This window comes from Pelodiscus sinensis, unplaced genomic scaffold (assembly GCF_049634645.1).
Source record: "Pelodiscus sinensis isolate JC-2024 unplaced genomic scaffold, ASM4963464v1 ctg107, whole genome shotgun sequence".
NCBI lineage: Eukaryota > Metazoa > Chordata > Testudines > Trionychidae > Pelodiscus > Pelodiscus sinensis.
The window spans coordinates 203,001-223,734 of record NW_027465981.1 but is presented as its reverse complement, the minus strand read 5'-3'; the positions used below and the strand labels follow the sequence as shown (position 1 = coordinate 223,734).

At 53.5% G+C, this 20,734-nt stretch overlaps 1 protein-coding gene across 2 annotated transcripts in view; it reads right to left on the bottom strand.

The window, feature by feature from the left end:
* LOC102455798 (dedicator of cytokinesis protein 2-like) overlaps nt 1–20,734 on the bottom strand; it is a 336,752-nt gene that overhangs the window by 119,623 nt on the left and 196,395 nt on the right. The window contains exons 26-28 of one of the 2 annotated variants that reach the window (XM_075917669.1): nt 19,459–19,586; nt 17,905–17,970; nt 415–510 (exon numbers count right to left, since the gene is read on the bottom strand). In XM_075917669.1, the coding sequence (XP_075773784.1) occupies nt 415–510; nt 17,905–17,970; nt 19,459–19,586 (290 nt within the window). The remainder of the gene's footprint in view (nt 1–414; nt 511–17,904; nt 17,971–19,458; nt 19,587–20,734) is intronic. The other variant, XM_075917670.1, reaches the window with a different exon arrangement.

The following is a 20,734-nucleotide window of genomic DNA, read 5'->3' as shown; positions in this document are numbered from 1 at the left end:
GGACCCCACCCGCAGCTCAGCAGCCCCTGGCTCCGGCGATCCCACGGACCCCACCCGCAGCTCAGCAGCCCTTGGCTCCGGTGATCCCACGGACCCCACCCGCAGCTCAGCAGCCCCTGGCTCCGGCGATCCCACGGACCCCACCCACAGCTCAGCAGCCCTTGGCTCCGGCGATCCCACGGACCCCACCCGCAGCTCAGCAGCCCCTGGCTCCGGCGATCCCAGGGACCCCACCCGCAGCTCAGCAGCCCCTGGCTCCGGCGATCTCACGGACCCCACCCGCAGCTCAGCAGCCCCTGGCTCCGGCGATCCCACGGACCCCACCCGCAGCTCATTAGCCCTTGGCTCCAGCGATTCCAGGGACTCTCGCGGAAGGGCCAGCTCAGCACCACACCCAGCAAGCCGGGAACTCACTCGGAGGTCGTGCTCCTGGTCGAGGACGATTACCCTGCGATTGACGGTGCGCAGCAGCCGCTCCAGAATCAGTTGCACGTGTCCTTTCACCTTCCTCTGAAAGGCAAGTCCCAGGTCTCTTAGCGCGCAGGTCGCCAGGCAGTCACACTCCGCCACACGGAGAGTGCTCAGCCTGCCCCTGTAGAAGGGCTGGCCCCCATGAACCACCTGCGTAGGGCACCCTGACTACTGGGGATGGCTCTGCCATGTGCCCACACAACAGCCAGTGATGAACTCATCCTGCATTAACCCAGTTATACTTTTGACCTTGACAACATCTTCTGGCAAGGAGTTCCACAGGTTGACTCTGTGTTGTGTGAAAAATCCTTCTTTGCCTTCCTTTAAAACCCGCTGCCCATTAATTTCACCAGAAATTATTGTAGGGTTGTGAGGGGGTGTACTAATCCCACACTGGGGCTGAGGTGTTAGCCCTGGCTACCTGGTGGAGGAGACCCCGCCCCCACAGCCCCACTGAGCACGCTCCAGCTGGAGGCCTGCTATAGAGGCCTGGGGAGCAGCTCAGTCCGGGCTGACTGTGGATGAGGGAGGAGGTGCTGCAGGAGCCGAGGGGAAGCTCACCCAGCTGCCATTGCCAGTGAGCGGGGAGCCAGGCCTGGAGGGAGGAGGTGGAGACGGCGACTCTGGAGAGACGGGTAGGAAGGGACTTGTACCTTGGGCACTCGGTGTATTGCGTGGGATTCCCTGCTGAGCTAGTGCGGGTCCGCTCCACCGCTGACAGGGACCCAGTGGAGGGAGCAGGCCTGGGTCCCCTACCCCATCCTTACCAACCCTGCTGGGGCTGCACCCTCCCTGTTGCTATTGACTCTGCCTGCTAGGCCACACTGCTCTGTGCGAAGGGGGCAGAGATGCTGATGCTGAATACTAGGCCTTACTGCCCTTCTAAAAGAGGGTGTTGCTAGTGACTCTGGCTGTTAGGCAACACTACCGTGCAGGAAGGGAGCTTTGTGATTCTCTGGGTGCCAGGCTACTCTGCCCTGCAGGAAGTGGGCATGGTTATTGACCTAGCTGCTAGACCTTACCGCCCTGTGGAGAAAGGGTGCTCACTCTGGCCGCTAGGCTTGACTGCCCTGGCAAGAAAGGGTGTTACTACTGACCCTGACCGCTAGGACACGTGGGGTTGAGCCCCACTGAGGGGCCCCAGAAGACCGACACCCACCCCCCTTGGGGAAGGAGTGGACTCGCCCTGGGACAAGGCAGTCTGCAACAGACATGGCTCCTTCTCAGTGGGTCAGGAGCTGGAATGGGAAGCACCACCCCCCTCCTTTCCTCAAGGCACCCGACAGAGTGACACCCCCAGTACCTCCCTCCACCTGCTAAGAAGCAGATGGAGCCAAGTCCTGGGGAGTGGCACACAGTTCCCAAAACACCCCTTATTGCATCATGCACTGAAACTCACACCAGGGTTTATGGTCCCCGCCCGGAGACTACCATTCTGTCCACCGGCACAGATCGCTTCCCTCACAGCCAGCTGAATCTATCCACAGCGTACGAGTTTTCCTCAATGGGAGACATTTTCACCGCAGTCACTGAGTGGATTCAACAATCATGAATCCTTCTTCATCAATGATGTAGATATTGGGATAGAGAGTACGCTTATTAAGTTTGCAGATGATACCAAACTGGGTGGGGTTGCAACTTCTTTGGAGGATAGGGACATAATTCAAAATGACCTTAGCAAGTTAGAGAAATGGTCAGAGGTAAACAGGATGAGGTTTAATAAAGAGAAATGCAAAGTGCTCCACTTAGGAAGGAACAATCAGTTCCATACATACAAGATGGGAAGCGACTGTCTAGGAAGGAGCATGGCGGAAAGGGATCTAGGGGTCATAGTGGACCACAAGTTGAATATGAGTCAACAGTGTGATGCTGTTGCAAAAAAAGCAAATATGATTCTAGGTTGTATCAACAGGTGTGTTGTAAGCAAAACTCGTGAAGTCATTCTGCCGCTCTACTCTGCACTAGTTAGGCCTCAGCTGGAGTACTGTGTCCAGTTCTGGGCGCCACATTTCAAGAAAGATGTGGAGAAATTGGAAAGGGTACAGAGAAGAGCGACAAGAATGATTAAAGGTCTAGAGAACATGACCTATGAAGCCAGGCTTCATGAACTGGACTTGTTTAGTTTGGAAAAAAGAAGATTAAGGGGGGACATGATAGCGGTTTTCAAATATCTAAAAGGGTGTCACAAGGAGGAAGGAGAAAATTTGTTCCTCTTGGTTTCTGAGGACAGGACAAGGAGTAATGGGCTTAAAGTGCAGCAGGGGAGGTTTAGATTGGACATTAGGAAAAAATTCCTAACTGTCAGGGTGGTCAAATCTTGGAATAAATTGCCAAGGGAGGTGGTGGAATCTCCCTCTCTGGAGATATTTAAGAACAGGTTAGATAGACATCTGTCAGGGATGGTGTAGACGGAGCTTGGTCCTGCCTTGAGGGCGGGGGGCTGGACTCGATGACCTCTCGAGGTCCCTTCCAGTCCTATGATTCTATGAACAGTACCTGCAGGGGCCCAGGTCTCAGGGCTCTGTAGGGCTCTCCCGGGCTCCTCCCGCCCCACTTCCTTCCTGCCAGAAGGGGAGGGGAAGGTTGGCTGGGCGTGAGCAGCACAGCACAAAGAGCACTAGTTACGGAAACAGGTAACTTTCCCTCTTCGAGGGCTTGCTCATGTCCCTTCAGCACAGGGGGCTGCAAGCAGTGTTGCAAGGGGGTGGCATAATGGGATGTGAAGGGGGATCGTTGCTGGGCAGGTGTCCTGGGTGGGGACGTGAGCGAGAAAAGCCTGAGACGAGGTTTGAGCCCTAGTCAAACAGGCCCTGACCACCACGGGCGGCTGGGCCCTGCCAGCTCCTAGCATACGCAGATGCCAGATGTGACCCAGTGGGGAGCCTGTAGGAAGAGAACGGGGAGCCCTGCAAATGCTCAGCACAGGCCACAAAGATCTGGGTGGACTTGTGGAAGGGCCTTGTCCTTGCCAAGTAGCATGTGAGGGCCCCCCGACATTCACTGGGGGTGTGTCTAGACTACACATCTCTGTCAACAGATTAGGCACATCGAAATTGCTAATGAAGCAGGGATTTAAATATCCTGAGCTTCATTAGCATAAATATGGCTGCTGCTTTTTTTCTAAATGGAGTTTTTTCGGGAAAAAACACAGACACGCACACCGGCAGTCTAGACGCAGATCTGTTGAAAATAAACCTCATACAGGATGGCTGTGTCTAGACTGGCCAGTTTTTCCAGAAAATCAGCCCCTTTTCTGGAAAAAACTTGCCAGCTGTCTACACTGGCCGCTTGAATTTCCGCAAAAGCACTGACTTCCTACTGTAAGAAATCAGTGCTTCTCGCGAAAATGGCAGTCGGGGCTTTTTTGTGCACAAGTGCGTCTAGATTGGCATGGACGCTTTTCCGCAAAAAGTGCTTTTGTGGAAAAGCGTCCGTGCCAATCTAGACGCTCTGTTCCGAAAATGCTTTTAATGGAAAACTTTTCCGTTAAAAGCATTTCCGGAAAATCATGCCAATCTAGACGCAGCCGATCTGTCGAAAAAGGGTTTATTTTTGACAGAGCCGCGTCTAGACTGCCCTTTTTTTGAAAAACAACTCGTTCTGAAAAATAGCAGCAGCCATGTTTATGGTAATGAAGCACAGGATATTTAAATCCCTGCTTCATTAGCAATTTCGATGTGCTTGATTTGCATCCCTCTGTCGACAGAGGGATGCAGTCTAGACATAGCCCCAGTGCATGGGGACGCCTTTCCTCATTGTCTGCCCGAGGCGGGGGCAGAAAACCGTTCTCAAGATGGGCAGCTGAGACTGTCTGGGGAGGAAGGCTGGATGAAGCCAAAGCTGAAGCACCTACCCTTCAAGAAGCAGGTGTGCGGAAGCTAATGGAGCTCTGCCCCCCCCCCCCCCACCCGGAAGGCCACGCTAAAGGAGAGAGAAGCTGCAGCGAGTGGTCCCATGGGCCATGCCAAGACGAGGCAGTGGAAGGGAGGAGTCTTTGCAGACCCTTCAGAAACAGAGATGAGATTGGGTGTGGGGGGAGGAGACCGAGACCTTAAATCCGCAGATGAAATGTGGAAACGGCAGCCGGGGGACCCGGACTGAGGCTACAACTAGACCCCGCTGCTTCAGGTGGAGAAGACAGTCAAGAATTTCCAGACAGGCTGTGTCTTTGCTGCGCCCATGCCGTCACGTCAGTCGAGCATATCTCCTTTTGAGGAGTACGCTACCCTCTGCGTTTCGTCTGCACAGGCCTGCTCCGGGAGGTTCAGCCACTGAGGAGCCACGTGGCAAGGAGACGTGGCTGGCAGGCCGGGGGCAGAAGGCCCCCATTATCCTGGGACAAAAGGTCCGGAGGGAGGGGCAATGGGCAGGGGCACAGGACACTAGGCTCATGCGTGTGCCAAACCAGCACTGGAGGGGCCAGGCTGGTGCGATAAGAACCCGTCGCCCTGTCCGGTCTGATTTCCTGGAGCACTCCGCTGGCGAGGGGAGATGCACAGAAGGCTCTGATCACAGGAACAGGAAGGCATCTAGCATGGAGCCCTCCTCGAGCCCAACCAGGAGCAGAATTTGCTACTTCTCGCGATCTCCTTCATCGTGAACAAAGCAGCCGGTAAAGAGCTTCAAAAAGATCTCACCAAACTGAGTGACTGGGCAACAAAATGGCAAATGAAACGTAAAGTAACGCACATGGGAAAAAATAATCCCAACTAGACAAACAATATGATGGGGACTAGCTGGGGTTGGTCCTGCCTTGGGCAAGGGGCTGGACTCCATGACCTCTTCCAGATCTATGACTAATTTAACTACAACCACTCAGGAGAGAGATCTTGGAGTCATGGTGGATAGTTCTCTGAAAACATCCACTTGGTGTGCAGCAGCAGGCAAACAAGCAAACAGAAGAGTGGGAATCATTGAAAAAGGGACAGAGAACAAGACAGAGAATCTCTTATTGCCTCTAGAGAAAACCTTGGGATGCCCACATCTTGAATACTGCGTACAGATGTGGTCACCTCCTCTCATAAAAGATCTGTGGGCATTGGGAAAGGTTCAGAGAAGGGCAACAAAAATGCTGAGGGGTTTGGAACGGGTCCCACATGAAGAGAGATTTAAAAGACTGGGGCTTTTCAGCTTGGAAAAGAGGGGACAAAGGAGGGATATGACAGAGTCTATAATCTCATGACAGGTGTGGAGAAAGTGAATAAGGAAAAGTTATTTACTCGTTCCCATCAGAACTAGGTGTCACCAAATGAAATTAATAGATGGCAAGTTTAAAACAAACAAAAGGAAGTTTTTCTTCACACAGCGCAGTCAACCTGTGGAACTCCTTAGGAACCTGTGGAACTCCTCGCCAGAGGATGTGGTGAAGGCCAGGACTTTAACAGGGTTCAAAAAAGAGCTAGATAGATTCATGGAGGTTAGGTCCATCAATACTTTTTAGCCAGGCTAGGCAGGGATGGTGTCCTTAACCTTTGTTTATCAGAGGCTGAAAATGGGCAACAGGGGAGGGATCACTTGATGATTCCCTGTTCTGTTCCCTCTCTCTGGGCATCCGGCACTGGTCACTGTCGGCAGACAGGACACTGGGCTGGATGGACCTTTGGTCTGACTCAGTCTGAACTTCTTGGGTTCATATGTCCTTAGGACCCACGAGGGAAGAACCCCACTCGTGGAAGAGAGCGGAAGTGATGTTGGGATGAAGAGCCCACTTGTGGTGAGAGGGGGAATTCAGGACGCGACCGTGTTCTGTACCCTGGGAAGGTGACGCTTCTCCAACACGATGCTGTGGAGAGCACAGACTTCCTACAGGTGAATTGCTTCTTTGCAGAGTTCTGGGGATCAAGCAGCGCCCTGCCTGTTGATGTAGTACATGGTGCATGTATTGCTGGTAAGGACCTGTACCGCCTTGCCTGAGGAAGAAACACTGCACACGCATTTCTGAGCACCCTGAGGGTATGTCTACACTAGCTCGTTAGTTCGAGCTAGGTAGGCAAATGAGGGCAACTGGAGTTGCAAATGAAGCCTGGGATTTAAATATCCCGGGCTTCATTTGCATGTTCCCAGGCGCCGCCATTTTAAAACCCCCCTTAGTCCAAACTCCGTGCCTTCATTCCACGAGGAGTAACGGAAGTTCGAATTAGAGATCCTAATTCAAACTACCTACTCTGTGTCGCGTGTAGCCGCAGGCACGGAGTTCGGAATAAGGGGGAATTTAAAATGGCGGCGCCCGGGAACGTGCAAATGAAGCCTGGGATATTTAAATCCCGGGCTTCATTTGCAACTCCGGTTGCTCTCATTTGCGTACCTAGCTTGAACTAACGAGCTAGTGTAGACATGCCCTGAGATCTTTGAAGTGGATATGGAGGTCATCTCTTCTGCAGACCACTCTCCTATTCACGTGGGCACCCCACCCGCAATCGGAAGAGTCCGCCACGAGGTCCGTCCAGTGCAGTGGATGCTGGTGAAAGCGGATCCCAGAGGTTCATCACTTGAGGGTTTACAGGACGTGATCCAGGACCCAGTGAGTGTACACATACGCTAGCCATAGCCTGGCAGGGGGTCTGACGCACGTGCAGGCTGCCATGTGCCCAAGAATCCACAGACACACCCGCACCATGGTCATGGTTGAGTGATTAAGCTGTCATAAGAGGGTTGACAGGGCTTCAACCTCTCTTGGGGGAACAATGCCCTGGCCTCGGTGGAATCCAAATGGCCCCGATGACCTCGATTGTTTGGGTTGGCACTTATTTTCGTTTGTCAGGAGAGCGAGGTGGTGGCATGTGTCCAGTAGCAGTGTTACGTTGTGCTGGACCTTGGGCCTCGTGGGAGCCTTGACAAGCCAGTCATCCGGGTAAGGAGACTCCTGCACACCTTGGCACCTCAGATATGTCTCAACGACCAACACACACTCAGTGAAGACCATGGGGACATCACCAGGCCGAAGGGCAGGACAGCAAACTGAATAATAGAATCACCGAACACTAGGACTGCAAGGGACCACGAGAGGTCACTGGGTCCAGTCCCCTGCCTCACAGCAGGACTAAGCAACGTCTAGACCAGGGCTACTCAACTTTGGAAGCCCCGGGGGACACACCGATACTCACCGCACACGCCAAGGGCTGCCAGTTAGGTGTGGTTGCACATATATCTATACAAACAGCTTCTTTCACACTGACAGGCATGAATACAAAGATTAAGGCAGGACTACACAAGACACAGGCCCCATTTAAGACAGTGCTGCTGATATTAATAAAATGCAGTATTCACCTGACTTCCACCCATATGACAGCACTTTGAATGACCAGTGACAGCCCAGGAATTTAACTACTACATTTCTTACTGGAAGGTTATCTTAGTTTTCCTTAAATTGCTATCAGGTGGATACAAGTCTTTGAACTCAGGGTGCCATTGCAGGTTTGTTTTCTTTAATGCAGCGATGATCTTTTGACAGAGACACGTTTGTTTTCATCTCCATTCATCTCCACAAAAGCGAATTCCATCTCCCAAACACACTGTGTTCATCCAACAAGCGTCTCTTCTTTGTTGCATTTTTAATGCTTCTTAGCAAAGACAATGGTCCAGCAGTGTTTTGGGTGTTCAGTTTGATTTTAGTGTAAAAAGAAAAGTTTCCAGGCCAGAGCGCTCCAACCTGCAGCAGGCAGGGAGCTGGGCGAGTCAGGCCGGACACAAGAGGCAAACAAGGACAGGTGTCTGGGAGCCCTGTCCTGGATTCCCAGCAGGGATGACGTCCCCACGCGGAAGTCTGTCGCTCCATGAAGGATGGAGCCAGGGCTGCCCAGCCGCGGCACCGGACCCAAATGTGGCCAGTGTGAGCCAGTCAGCCACCTCCCTGGCTCTGCCTGCAAGGCTAAGCAGCAAGCACTTCCCACAATGCCCCAGTGCTCCCAGCACCTCCTCCCTGGGGGTAGAAACACCAACACCCTGCACCCGTCTGTTCCCGCCAGCCCGTCCACCTGTCTTTCAGTGCTCACCCTGCCTAGGAGAGGCCTCGCTGCTGTGGAGTGTGTTCCTAGTGGAGGACACATTCAAAGGGCCCCATCTGTGGGCCACATGTTGAGCCCTGTGTAAACCCAACCCCCCAGCGTGTTGAGTAGCCCTGGTCTAGATCATCCCTGATAGCTGCCTAGATGGATGTCTACCCCACCTGTAGCCATCTAGGCAGTGGTGGTGGCTCAGGCCTTCCTTGAACTGTAGGAAGCACCTGTGTTCTCTGAAGATCACAATATGGAATCGCTCCCTTGCGGTGGAGGGTGGCATACCAGCCCCTGGGATCCAGGCTTGGGACATGCGGAGCTTGAAGCAGACTGGGATACCATGCAAGCCCAGTGTGAGGCGAAGGCCCCCTGAGTTGAAAGCTGGCTGAGGAATAAAGTTTGCATGCAAGTTAGTCCAGGAGTTTTTAATCTTTATTCCTTCAAGGGGGGCAGGCTGGCTCTGGCATCCCCTGTGGTTGAGCGATTGGGGGCAGCTGAGTATATAAGTACCTAGCAGGAATGAAGTACTTCCGCTCAGCCCATTTCTAGTGGTGGGATAGACGAGGCCTTTGGCAGACCCCTCGCATCTATCTTGGCTACCACCTTGTGCAGGGGCAGAGCCACCCTGGCAGGCGCCGCCTGTCCCAGGATGCCGGAAAGGAAGGCAGGTCTCCTGCACATTTCTGCCTGAAGGTCCTAGCTGCTCGCAGCTCTTTGCAGGAGATCCTGGTGAGCTCATGTCAGCTGGCGGCACTGGTGGTGGGGAAGCCACTCTTGCCTCATCCAGTGATGAGGGTTGCTGGTCATCGCCGCAGCTCCTGTCTGGGTGGTGCAGCAAGTTCCATTGGTTGCCCCCAGGAAGGTGAGGGCACTGAGGGAGCCTGTGAAGCCCCGGCACCAGAGCTGCAACCTGGGGTTGGACTGGGAATCCCCAGGGGGCTCAGGGCACCCCTGGGTCTCCCGCTGTGGCTGAGGCCATGGTGCGCCGCAAGAGGCCGCGGTACCACGTGCGGTGGTGTGGGGCGAGGCACAGAGGCCTGCGCTGGAGGGGTGAAGGCAGAATGTGAGGAAACGCTGCAGGATCGAATGCTGCCTGACCCCCAGGACTGAGTGGGGCGGCTTTTCCGGGATTGGGACTCCACGACCAATGGTGACCTCGGTGACCGGGAGGGCGACGATCCCGGCGGGGCTTCCGCGCTCTGTGGAACTCCATCTCGTGCGTGGTGACAGCGCCAGGGCGGTGAGTCCCAGTGCCGGGAGGTTGCTGGGGAGGGTAACGTGCCACGATGGCTGGAGTAGCTCGGCGCGTGAGTATCGTCTGTAGGGGGTGGTGCTCTCCTCTCTGGCACAGGAGGGGAGCAGGGCTCTGCGGTGCTTGGTGACCAAAGGGCGAACAGCAGCTTCCCTCTATGCTGAGGCCCAGGCAGCACAAGCATGGTCCAGGTGGCCTGCAAGGCCTCTGGCGTAGACAGATGGACCTCCAGGGCTGGGGACAGCGACGGGGCGGGGGAGCTCGGCGAGGCCTGGGCTTTATCTTGAGGCCCATCAGCTGGTCTTTGCGAGGGCCCAGGGACTTCTCTCTGCCCGTTTCACCCGTGCCATGGGGGAAGCTCGGTGCCGAGTTGGTGGTGGTGGGGGAGCAGTGGTGCTTGGGCTCTGGGGAGCTGGTGCAGACTCCATTAGCAAGGCTTTGAGACGGGTTCCTCTGTCCTAGGTGGTTCTGGGACGAAAGGACCCTCATGGGTGGCACTTTTCCAAACAGTGAAGAGTCAGCTTGCAGCCCCACCCAGGCTGAGTCTGCAAGGGTATGTCTGCACTAGCCCCCTAGTTCAAATTAGGGAGGCTAAAGTAGGCATTCGAAGTTGCAAATCAAGCCCAGGATTTAAATATCCTGCGCTTGATTTGCATCTTCCCAGCCAGTCGCCATTTTTGAAATGTACGAGTCCGGATTTATTGCCCGCATCTACACGTGGCAGGGACCCGGTAGTTCGAATTAAAGTCCTAGTTCAAACTACCTGTTATTCCTCCTGGAATGAGGTTTAACTGGTAGTTCGAACTAGGGCTTTAATGGCCAGAGAGGTCGAATGCCTACATTAGCCTCCCTAGTTCGAGCTAGCGGGCTAGTGTAGACGCACCCCAAGAGAACTAACAAATGCCAAACAAAACCACTGCCACATACTTAGCTACTGGAGCTCCACCTGCACCACAACACAAAGGGAAGACTAAGCTACAGCTAAGACTGGCACACGCTGTGCCTGGCACTGGCACTGGCACTGGCAGCAAGAAGGAACTGAGGAAAGAGGGGCCCAGGAGCACCCTATATAGTGCACCATGCCAGGGGGCATTGAGACCCTACAGGTACTGCTTTGGGAAAATCTTCTGGCACGCGGTGAGCGCACACACCTATGTTCAAAGGACATGAGCAAGCACTCGAAGAAGAATTGGGTTTCATTAGTATGGAAAAGAGAAGACCGAGGGGACAGGATGGCGGTTTTCAAGTTCCTACAAGGGTGTTACGAGGAGCAGGGAGAAAACTTGTTCATCTTGGCCTCTGAGGACGGGACACGAAGCAATGGGCTTAAACTGCAGGTTGGTCATTAGGAAACAGTTCCTAACTGTGGGGTGTCACATTACCGAATTGGAGGGAAGCAGCCAGATCGCTGCTGCACCCCTAGGTGGGGGTGTTGGCCCCAGAAATTGGTATAAAAGGGAGCCATGTGGGGTATTGAATGGGAGATTATTGTTTGTTGATCTTATGTACGCTATTTATGTGAGTGTATAATGTCTGTGTGTGTAGGTAGGAATCTGTAATCTGTGTGGAAGCTGAATATTTCTTGGAATGTGGTTAAGCATGGCTATGGACAGGCTGAGTAGCGAAGCCCTGTAGAACAATGGCACTTGATGGCCCAAAGACACACCTAAAGCATGAGGGTGGAGACCTAAGAGCTGCCAGCAGAGAGAGGCTGAGGACCAGGAGACCTGCTGCATACCAGAAGAGGCCAGGAAGGGGGTATAAAGAGGCCATGTGGTCGGTGCCATTTTGTTCTCAGCTCAGCACTTCATCCCAGAGGCAGCATTGCAGGGATCGAAGAGCCCGGAAGACCTGTGAACCCATCCTGATGCTAGGATGTGCAATAAGAACTTTTAAACCAGCAGCTGTAACATCTCTGCTAGAGCCTGCACCGAGGACTGGGAGATTCAGTGCATGTAACGTAATATTCTTTAACAACCTTACTCTCATGCTTTTCTTTCTTGTGTTAATAAACCTTTAGATATAGATTCTAAAGGATTGGCCCAGCGTGATTTATGGGTAAGGTCCAGAGGGTAAATTGACCAGGGATCTGTGGCTGGTTTCTTGGAACCGGACAGAACTTGTTCGGGGTAGGTGGGATTGGGTGCTAGGACCCCCCACCTGTGTATAGGCCCGGGGCCATCTGGGGCACGGATATTGCTGGGGTGTCGGAGGGGTTTTGCTCGTGAGGCTTCAGGCAGGCAGCTGAAGCGCTCTGTGGGACTGATTTGTGGCCTGTGTGGAGAGGTCACCAGTCAGGGGGGCTGTAAGGAGCCCCGGATTTGAGCAATTCGCCCTGAGCGGACACCCTCAGCTGTGCCCAGACACGGCCCGGTCCGTCACAGAGGAGCAGGGAGAAAACTTGTTCATCTTGGCCTCTGAGGACGGGACACAAAGCAATGGGCTTAAACGGCAGGTTGGTCATTAGGAAACAGTTCCTAACTGTGGGGGGGTTGGGCACTGGAACAAATTGCCTAGGGAGGTGGTGGGAGGCTGCCTGTCAGGGATGATCCAGATCAGTGTTTCTTAAACTGTGTTTCATGGCACACTGGTGTGCCGCGGAGAACAACAGAGTTCAAAATGGCCACCCTTAAAGGGGCAGGTGACCCTTCCCCCCCCCCCCAATAACTTTCCCCCCGACCCTTTTTTTTTGGGGGGGGAGGGTCAATAACTTTTCCCTGCCTCCCTCTCCCTTTTTTTTTTTTTTTTTTGGCTTAACAAAAAATCCTCAGTGTTCCTCAATTAAAAAAATATTGTTTGGTGTTCCTTGGTCTTACACTGCTCTAGATGGCACTTGGTCCTGCCATGAGGGCAGGGGACTAGACTTGATCTCTAGGCAATGTCTACACAGCAGTGTTATTCCAGAATAACGGACTGCACATCTACACAGCAAGCCCGTTATTTCAAAACAAATTCGATGTTAACAGGCTTCTTACTCTGACTTCTATAAACCTCATGTCACGGGAGTAAGGGAAGTCGGGGAAGGGAGAAGTGCTCAATTTCAAAATAACTGCTGTATAGCTCACGCCAAAGGGTGAACTAAGCTATTTCGACTTAAGCTACGTGGTCGGGGTAGCACGTGGCAGGGCTGATTTCGAGTTTAGCCCTGCTGTGTAGACGTGCCCTCGGAGTGTTTCTTCCAGTTCTGAGATTTTAGGATTTACCCCTGCTTGTAACACAGGAGCCAGGGATCACCCACTGAAATTAACAAGCTGCTCTTTTACAGCAGACAAAGGAAGCACTACTCCGCAGAATGCAGCCAAGCATGGAACTCCTTGTTAGAAGATGCTGTGAAGGCTAAAAGAATATCTTGGCTCAAAAAAGAATTGGATAAGTTCACGGAGGACAGATCTACCAATGGCTCTTAGCCACGGTGCTCGGGGACAGAAACACAGACTCTGGGTCTGGGGCAACAGCTGGGGAGGCCCACAAGGGGTCACCCATAGTCTGAGTTAGGGTCCCGCCTATTCCCACCCCCACCCTACATCTTTCCCCAAAGCTCCACCCCCTCCAGCCCTTCTCCACAAGCAGTGCAGCCCAGGGGCCTGGCCAAGGGGGGTTGGGTCCCCTCCGCGCTCTCCAGCAGTGGCAGAGAGTGGGGTGGCCACTCCCCGAGTCCCAACCCCATCGCTCTGCTTCCCGCCCCCAGAGAGGGGTTTGCTTTCACCCCTTCCCCAAGCCCCCTTCTGAGCCATGAGGCCGGGCCCCTCCTCTTCCTGCCGCCAGCGGCCTGCCCTTTGCTAACCCCGAGCCTCGTTGCTGGGGGTGGGAGCTGGCGAGACGGGGCGGAGCCACCCCAGTGCAGTGACACGGCTGGGTCTGAGCTGCTCTGCTTCCTGCCACTGCATGCGAGTGTGGCGGGAGGGGAGTCCTGGCCCTGCTACCAGCACCAACTCCCCCTGCCACTTCCCTGGGGCTCCCCAAAGAATGGGGACTGGGGTGGCTGACTAACCAGGCTCTGCCCTCTGCCCCTCCCCCCATGACATTCGGGGGGGGGCACGTGACACTTCATGCCCCCCCACCCCGCATTGCTCTTGGTGTCCGTAATGCCCCTAGTGCCAGAAACCAGGACCGGGCAGACGGAGCGCTCGGCGGGAAGGGTTACGTGACTAGGAATTGCCCTGTTCGGTTCATGCCTTCCGGGGCACCTGGCCCTGGCACTGTCAGACACGCTACTGGGCTCGATGGACTGGCAAATCGGACACCCGCAAAGCTCGAGCCTGGGAAGGGCTCGCTCACTACAACACGGACATTTCCCCTTAGGCGCTCTCAGCCTCAGTCACAGGGTGTCACGCCCCTCTGAGGGACTTGGGTTATCCCTGCCTGCTCATTCTCTCACTGCATGCATCTGACCAAGTGAGCTGCAGCTCGTGCCCTAATGCATGCGCTAGTCTTTCAGGCAGGGGTGCGGAACCTAAGGCCCGGGGACCAGCTGCCGCCCCCCGCTTGCTTGGATCTGGCCCGGAGGCGGGCGGCTGTCTCCCAGCATTGAGGAGCCAGTGCTGGCACTCAGCTCCCCCCGCGAGGCTGGAGCACACAAAATCTACTGGCTTAGGCCCCCCAAGACTCTGGCATGCGAAAGGAACGTGGGGAGGGGCCTTCTCTGTCTCAGCTGGAGGCTGTGTCTCTGAGGGGCTGGTTTTTCTTTTTTGCTTCTCACGAGTGTGGGTCAGTGGTCCCCACCCTGCTTTAAAGGGCCAGGGGACTCCTTGTTTCTCTTTGCTGTAACAGACTGAAAGGGCTGCCTCTCAATGTGCAGAACTGCTCCCCATCCCCTTGCCTTGGCAAGCACCAGTGCACACAGTGCAGGACTGCTCCCCATCCCCTTGCCTTGGCAAGCACCAGTGCACACAGTGCAGGACTGCTCCCCATCCCCATCCCCTTGCCTTGGCAAGCACCAGTGCACACAGTGCAGGACTGCTCCCCATCCCCTTGCCTTGGCAAGCACCAGTGCACACAGTGCAGGACTGCTCCCCATCCCCTTGCCTTGGCAAGCACCAGTGCACACAGTGCAGGACTGCTCCCCATCCCCTTGCCTTGGCAAGCACCAGTGCACACAGTGCAGGACTGCTCCCCATCCCCTTGCCTTGGCAAGCACCAGTGCACACAGTGCAGGACTGCTCTCCTGCAGACAAGCAAGCACCGCTCAGAGGGGTGGACGGTTTTTGTTGGCAAAAGTCTGACTGTTTATGCTGCCTGCTGTGTAGTGTAGACAGACCCTGAAAGATGCCCTGATGTCAGAAAGAAAAATCTCTGTTGGCACAGCAGCCATCAAGCCTCTGGGCAGATTCGGGGTAACGGTACCTCCAGCACTAGACTAAAATGTCATGTGGTACCAAGGGTAATATGTCAGCACCGCTACCTTGACCAGCCACACTTGCAATGTCATTAAAAAAGAGGTCAGGTTACTTTGAGAAGATCTATTTTTCATAAGCTCACATTGATTAGCATTAACTGCATTACCCTCCTTTCATTCTTTCTTAATCAAGTCCTACACTAGCTGCTCCATTGTCTTGGCTGGGGATGAGGTCTATAATGATACAAACAAACCTTAAAAAACAACACGCCAGTCATCTGAAGAAATGGGCTGTGCCCACGAAAGCTCAGGAGACCAGCTACATGTTTTGTTAGTCTTTAAGGTGCTACTAAACTATTTGTTGTTTTTTAAGTTTTTCCTGTTACAGATGAACTCGGCACCTCCTCCGAAGCATATAATGATCCAGGTCATCCCATTAACCCCTTTTAAAACTGGAACGGTATTCACTTTGCTCCAGGCTTCTGGGAATTCCCCACTGCTCCAACATTAATCGCCATCAATGGGCCTGCGAGCTCCTCAGCGTGCTTTCATGGGCAAACCCCACTCTCTCAGATGAGCAGAGTGGAGAGAAGGGGGGGGGGTCACAACTGATAACAGAAAAAGAAAGGAGAGGGGGAAATCCCTGTCAATTGTAGTTCCAGTGCTAATGAGGCTAATTGAGTGGGCTGCAAATGCCCCATACTTACCTTTTGGTGTCATTGGGTGTTGAATGTAAGGAAAGCAGGTTTTAGAATGGCCCATCTGTCATGTTATTGGATTTTAATATTAGCAGACCAATGGTTGTTGCACCCACGGGTGGGGTTTGCTCCAAATTCTGTACAAAGCAGGCCAGGGGAGGTGTCAAATGGAAGCTGATGTTATGCAGAGTCTATGTCTGCTACTCCCAGACTTCTATGATTTGTGTATGTAAAGTTATGACGAGGGGCTCTGGACTTGCATTTGAAATGTCTGGGAGAGAGCAAGGGGCCTCGACCACCTCTTGGCTGTGAATACACTGGCCGCCTATTACGAAATAGGCATGCTAATGTAGAACTTTGGAAGAGGCAAATGCACGGGGGATTTAAATATCCCCCGCGGCATTTGCATTTTCATGGCCGCCGCCGCTTTTTTCCGGCTTGGAGATAAGCCGGAGAAAAGCATCCCGACTGGCACAATCCTCCGGAATAAAGCTCTATTCCAGAGGATCTCTTATTCCTACTTGCAAGGAAGCCTAATCCGAACTAGCTACTCCATGCCGCGTGTAGCCGCACGGCACGGGGTTCGAACTAGCCGGCATTTAAAAATGGCGCCGGCCGGCTTCATGCAAATGAAGCCCGGGAAATTCAAATCCCAGGCTTCATTTGCAACTGCGGATGTCTACATTACCACCCTAGTTCGAACTAGCGGGGTAGTGTAGACATTCCCTTGGTGACTGATGTATGTCATGTATTCTCCTTAACAACCTTGCTCTCCACCTTTTCGTTCTTTTCATTAATAAACCTTGACATTTTAGATTCTAAAGGATTGGTCCAGTGTGCTCTTTGGGTAAGATCCAAGATATAAACTGACCGGGGACTGTGGCTGGTCCTTTGGGACTGGCAGAACCTGTTCAGTGTTGGTGAGATTAGGTTTTATACCTCTCACCGGTGCAGGGTGCAGGTCTGGTCCAGACATAGGTAAAGCAGGGGTGTCTAAGCACTTTTGCTTGTGAGGCTTCCTAATGGCCAGAGAGGCAGCTGAAGTGCTCGCATGACTGGTCTGGTGCCCTTATAGAGAAGGACCCCATCTTGGGCGGTAAGTAGCCCTGGTTTTGAGCACTCATCGGTGCCTGGACCAACCTGGTATATTACACCATCCGCTTCATGCCTTTGTTCAAGCCCTGAGAGAGAGGGTCAAATTTGCATATGAAGGCCAATTCCACACACTCTCTCTGTAATTGGCTTGTGAACTTCCTTTGCGGAAGAATGGCTACTTTTAAATTCAAGAACGAGTGTCCAGGCAGGTTAAAATGTCCCTGCTGGTTTGTGTGTGTTACCATTTCTGATATCTGACTTGTGCCCATTTGTCCTTTGTCGCAGGCACTGCTAGCAGCTCCTGTTTAGCATGCACAAGTGCTACTAGTGCAATGGAAGGAGCGCTCCGTTCACCAAAGAACGCGCATGGTGGCAGACTGACAATACCGCACCTAGCAGGCCTTGTAGAATTACAGTCCCTTCACAGAATTAAAATTAATACAGCTGCATTAGGGTTCATGCCTTTGCAATTCATTGTATGACCAATGCAAATGTTGGCATCGAGCTATGACATTGTATGAAACATCTTCATGAGAGTGACATGACCAATGTACGTTCTGGAAGTTCAACGGGCACTGAGCCTGGTGTGGGGGTGCTTGTTTCAAGCTGAAGGTGGCCCTAGGGTTGGGTATAAAAAATTGCACCTGAGCATTCTCCTGAGTTCCTAACTTCTGATTAATATTCATTCGCAACTAATACCCCGTCTTGTATTTTACCTGTTAGGACACAGCTCTGCAAGCAAATCAAAGATGTGTTATTCTTCCCGGGGCTGCCAAGAAATCTAGAAAATGAAGGTCTGATGGCCCTGACCAAAGCCAATTATAACGCACACCTGAACATCTCATGCCAGTCTGCTGATTCACTGCACAGCCAAACCTCAGAGCCACTATTCTAGTCCTGGTCTTCCCACCCCATCGCTACCACCTCTCAAGCTCCAAGTGACAGTACGTTTCAGAATGGGGGCTGAAGTGAGAAGTAGGTGAGCTTCTTCCAGGTGCTCAGGAAGCCCATACTCTTCCTCCCTCCTCCTCTATTTCAAATTTCCCAGAGGGAGCTCACCAGCTCAGAGTCCTCCTGGAGCTGTCTCTCTCCTCCACTCGGATACGTTAGCCGTTCTTCTGCTCTCTAGAACCAACAACATCAAACAGAATTCACCCTAGGCATTGGACCACTTCACCGCCAGACTTATGGGCAGTGCTGTGCTTCCCTGGGATGCCTTTCCCGCTCTGGAACATGTACAAAGGGCTCTGAAAGGCTGCCGAGTCACCGATTGTTATACTGCTCACATGCATGTATCATCTTTGTACTGGGAGATACGAGTATTGGCTCGGTACTTGTCTTTCAAATGTTTGCTTTTTAGCCAGTCCATTGTGAAAGGGTGGCTAGTCAAATGAATAGCATCACTTGACTGACAATGCACCTCATGTGGCGCCAATCCACATCTGAGGAACTTTGCTGTGAACATTCAGACTCGCTGCTGCCTAAAAAGGACTGAGTCATGCACAGACAGGTGACTCGCTCATGTGACAGGCTTTCACACAGTAAGAACAATGTAATTCCCGCCTCCTGGGCAAGGGTATAAAGAGCGGCCTGAAGGCTCCTCCATTTTGTCTTTAATCCTGTCCTCATTCCTGCTACTCGCCTATGAAGGATCTCTGCTATGAGCTGAACCCTGAAAGGACTGAGGACATCCCGACAGAGGGCGTATTCCAGAATCTTGTTTTAAACCAGTGGCTTTTCCCACCTCTGCTACAAGCCTGCACCAAGAACTTGGCAATTGGTGTCTGTAGTTTGATTCCTTTAACAATTGTAACTCTCTTCCTTTCCTTCCAATAATACATCTTTAGATTTTAAAGGGTTAGTACAGCGTGCCCTTTTGGGGAAGATCTGAAGCATCAGCTGGCCTGGGAACGTGCCTTTGGAATCAGCAGAACCTGTTGTGATTCGGGGAGATTGGTTTTCATAACCTCTCCTCTGTGGAAGGAAGGGTATTGGTAGTGGCACTGGAGAGCGGGGGTGTCTAAAGGCATTGCTTGTGTGTACCAACTGAAGCCCTCTTTGTGACTGGTTTGGGGCCTTACAGAGGAGGACCCTCAGTCTTGGGCTGGAAGTAGCCCTGTTTCTAAGCAAGTCATCCGGGAACTGACCCTCTCGGCAGAGTTTGAAAGGGGGCTTCCCACCAAGGCTCCATGATGATTGGGATTTTCTAGTTCCCTAGGGGCATCCCACCCCATGGTCGAGGCCAAGGGCTATCAGGAGTGGTCAGGAATTACAGGGCTTCCCTATGGCTTGCAGGGGACTATGGCATTAGGCGCCTATCACTGCCTGGCTCATCAAACCAGAGATCATTGCTGCGGTTTCATCGGTGAGGGCGTTGGCAGCTCTACCTTACTGAATTGGGAAGTGCCTGGGGCTGCTGGCTAGCGACCACAGCCCAATGAAACGTGCTCTGCCCTGTCTCTCTCTCTCTCTAGGTCAGGCGAGGGAGGGGGATGCCAGCCTGAGCCCTGAGGTTTGTCCCCAAAAGGGAGCTTTGTGCTCAGCCTGGCTCAAATGCATCTAAGCCCGCGAGGCTCCCAGCAGGGCTGGCAGCTGGCATTTAGGGCAATTTACCTTCTGGGCTTTGTAGAGCACCTCCAGGATATTGCTGAGCAGCTCAATGCAAGCCTCCTCCTCCTCTCCCTTCTCAATCAGCTCCTGGAGGATGGGGATTGTCGTGTGCAGCAGCATCTCCCGACATTCTGCAGACAGATACAAACTGAGGGTAAAAAGGGGGCAGGGAGTGGGGCAGAAAGGGGCAGATGTTCAGCCTCAGGTTGGAGACCAGGCTCTGGGACCCTTCCCCGTTCCCCCTTCCCAGAGCCTGAGCCCAAAGGTCTCCAGTGCAAGTCAAAGCCCCAGAGGTCCAAGCCAGCTGACACAAGCCATCTGTGAGTGTGTAAGTGCACTATAGACATGGAGAATCCATCCCATCCCCAAGGAAGCTGCAATGGTGCATACACCCCCCCCCCGCCAAAAATCCAAGAGTGGGACTGACGGTGCCCTCCTTACGAGGAGTCCGGTGCTTTCGCCGAATATTTCATCCACCCAATCAAGCCCCGACGGACGGAGAATGCCCACGCCGAGTGCAGAGCTGAAAGGGAGAGCCCTGGGCATATGCAGGAAGAGGCCTATTGCTGATGCTTCCGATGATGGTAAATTTAAGACAGTTTCAGATCACACCTGAAACTTACAAGGTGAGATTTAGAACCCTTAAGCGGGGGCGAGGCTAAGCCACGTGGCTTATGTGAACCAACTGCAGGATCTGCTAGGCAAGCGTGGCCGGGCGGACAGATCCCAGGCTTTGAGGGCGCGGGTGACCTGATGGCTCAGGAACGGTCCCGGGACATGGTGAAGTACTGTCTGTGGGACCAGGCTGGGGAGGGGCAGAGGTTCTTGCTCGCTTTGCTGACCAGTTTGAGCAGGCTCAGGCATCTGTAGGGGGAAATCTCAGTAGTCTGGAGGGATTTGCTTAAGGAGCAAGATTTCCTCCTTGGGAACTCAGCGGAGTTAGAACTGGTTGGGGGCAGGGGCGGCCCATGGCTATAGGCGGACTCGGCCACCGCGTAGGGTGCTGCCGCATGGGGCGCCCAATGCTGACGTCACAGGGGCGCCCGGGGCACCCGACGATGACGTCAGTCCACTGACGGCCCTGCAGGTGGGGCCGCCGACCACGCGTTCCGCCTGGGGCGCCAGCTGCTGCAGCCTGCCTCGGACCGCTCCTGGTTGGGGGCCATAAAATCATGGCCCCTTTGGCCAGGGTGCAGGTACAGACGGGGTGTAAACAGGCTGAGTTAACAGTTGCTGCTGGACCCTGAGAATTTTGTGCCATTAATTTTGGGAAATGACT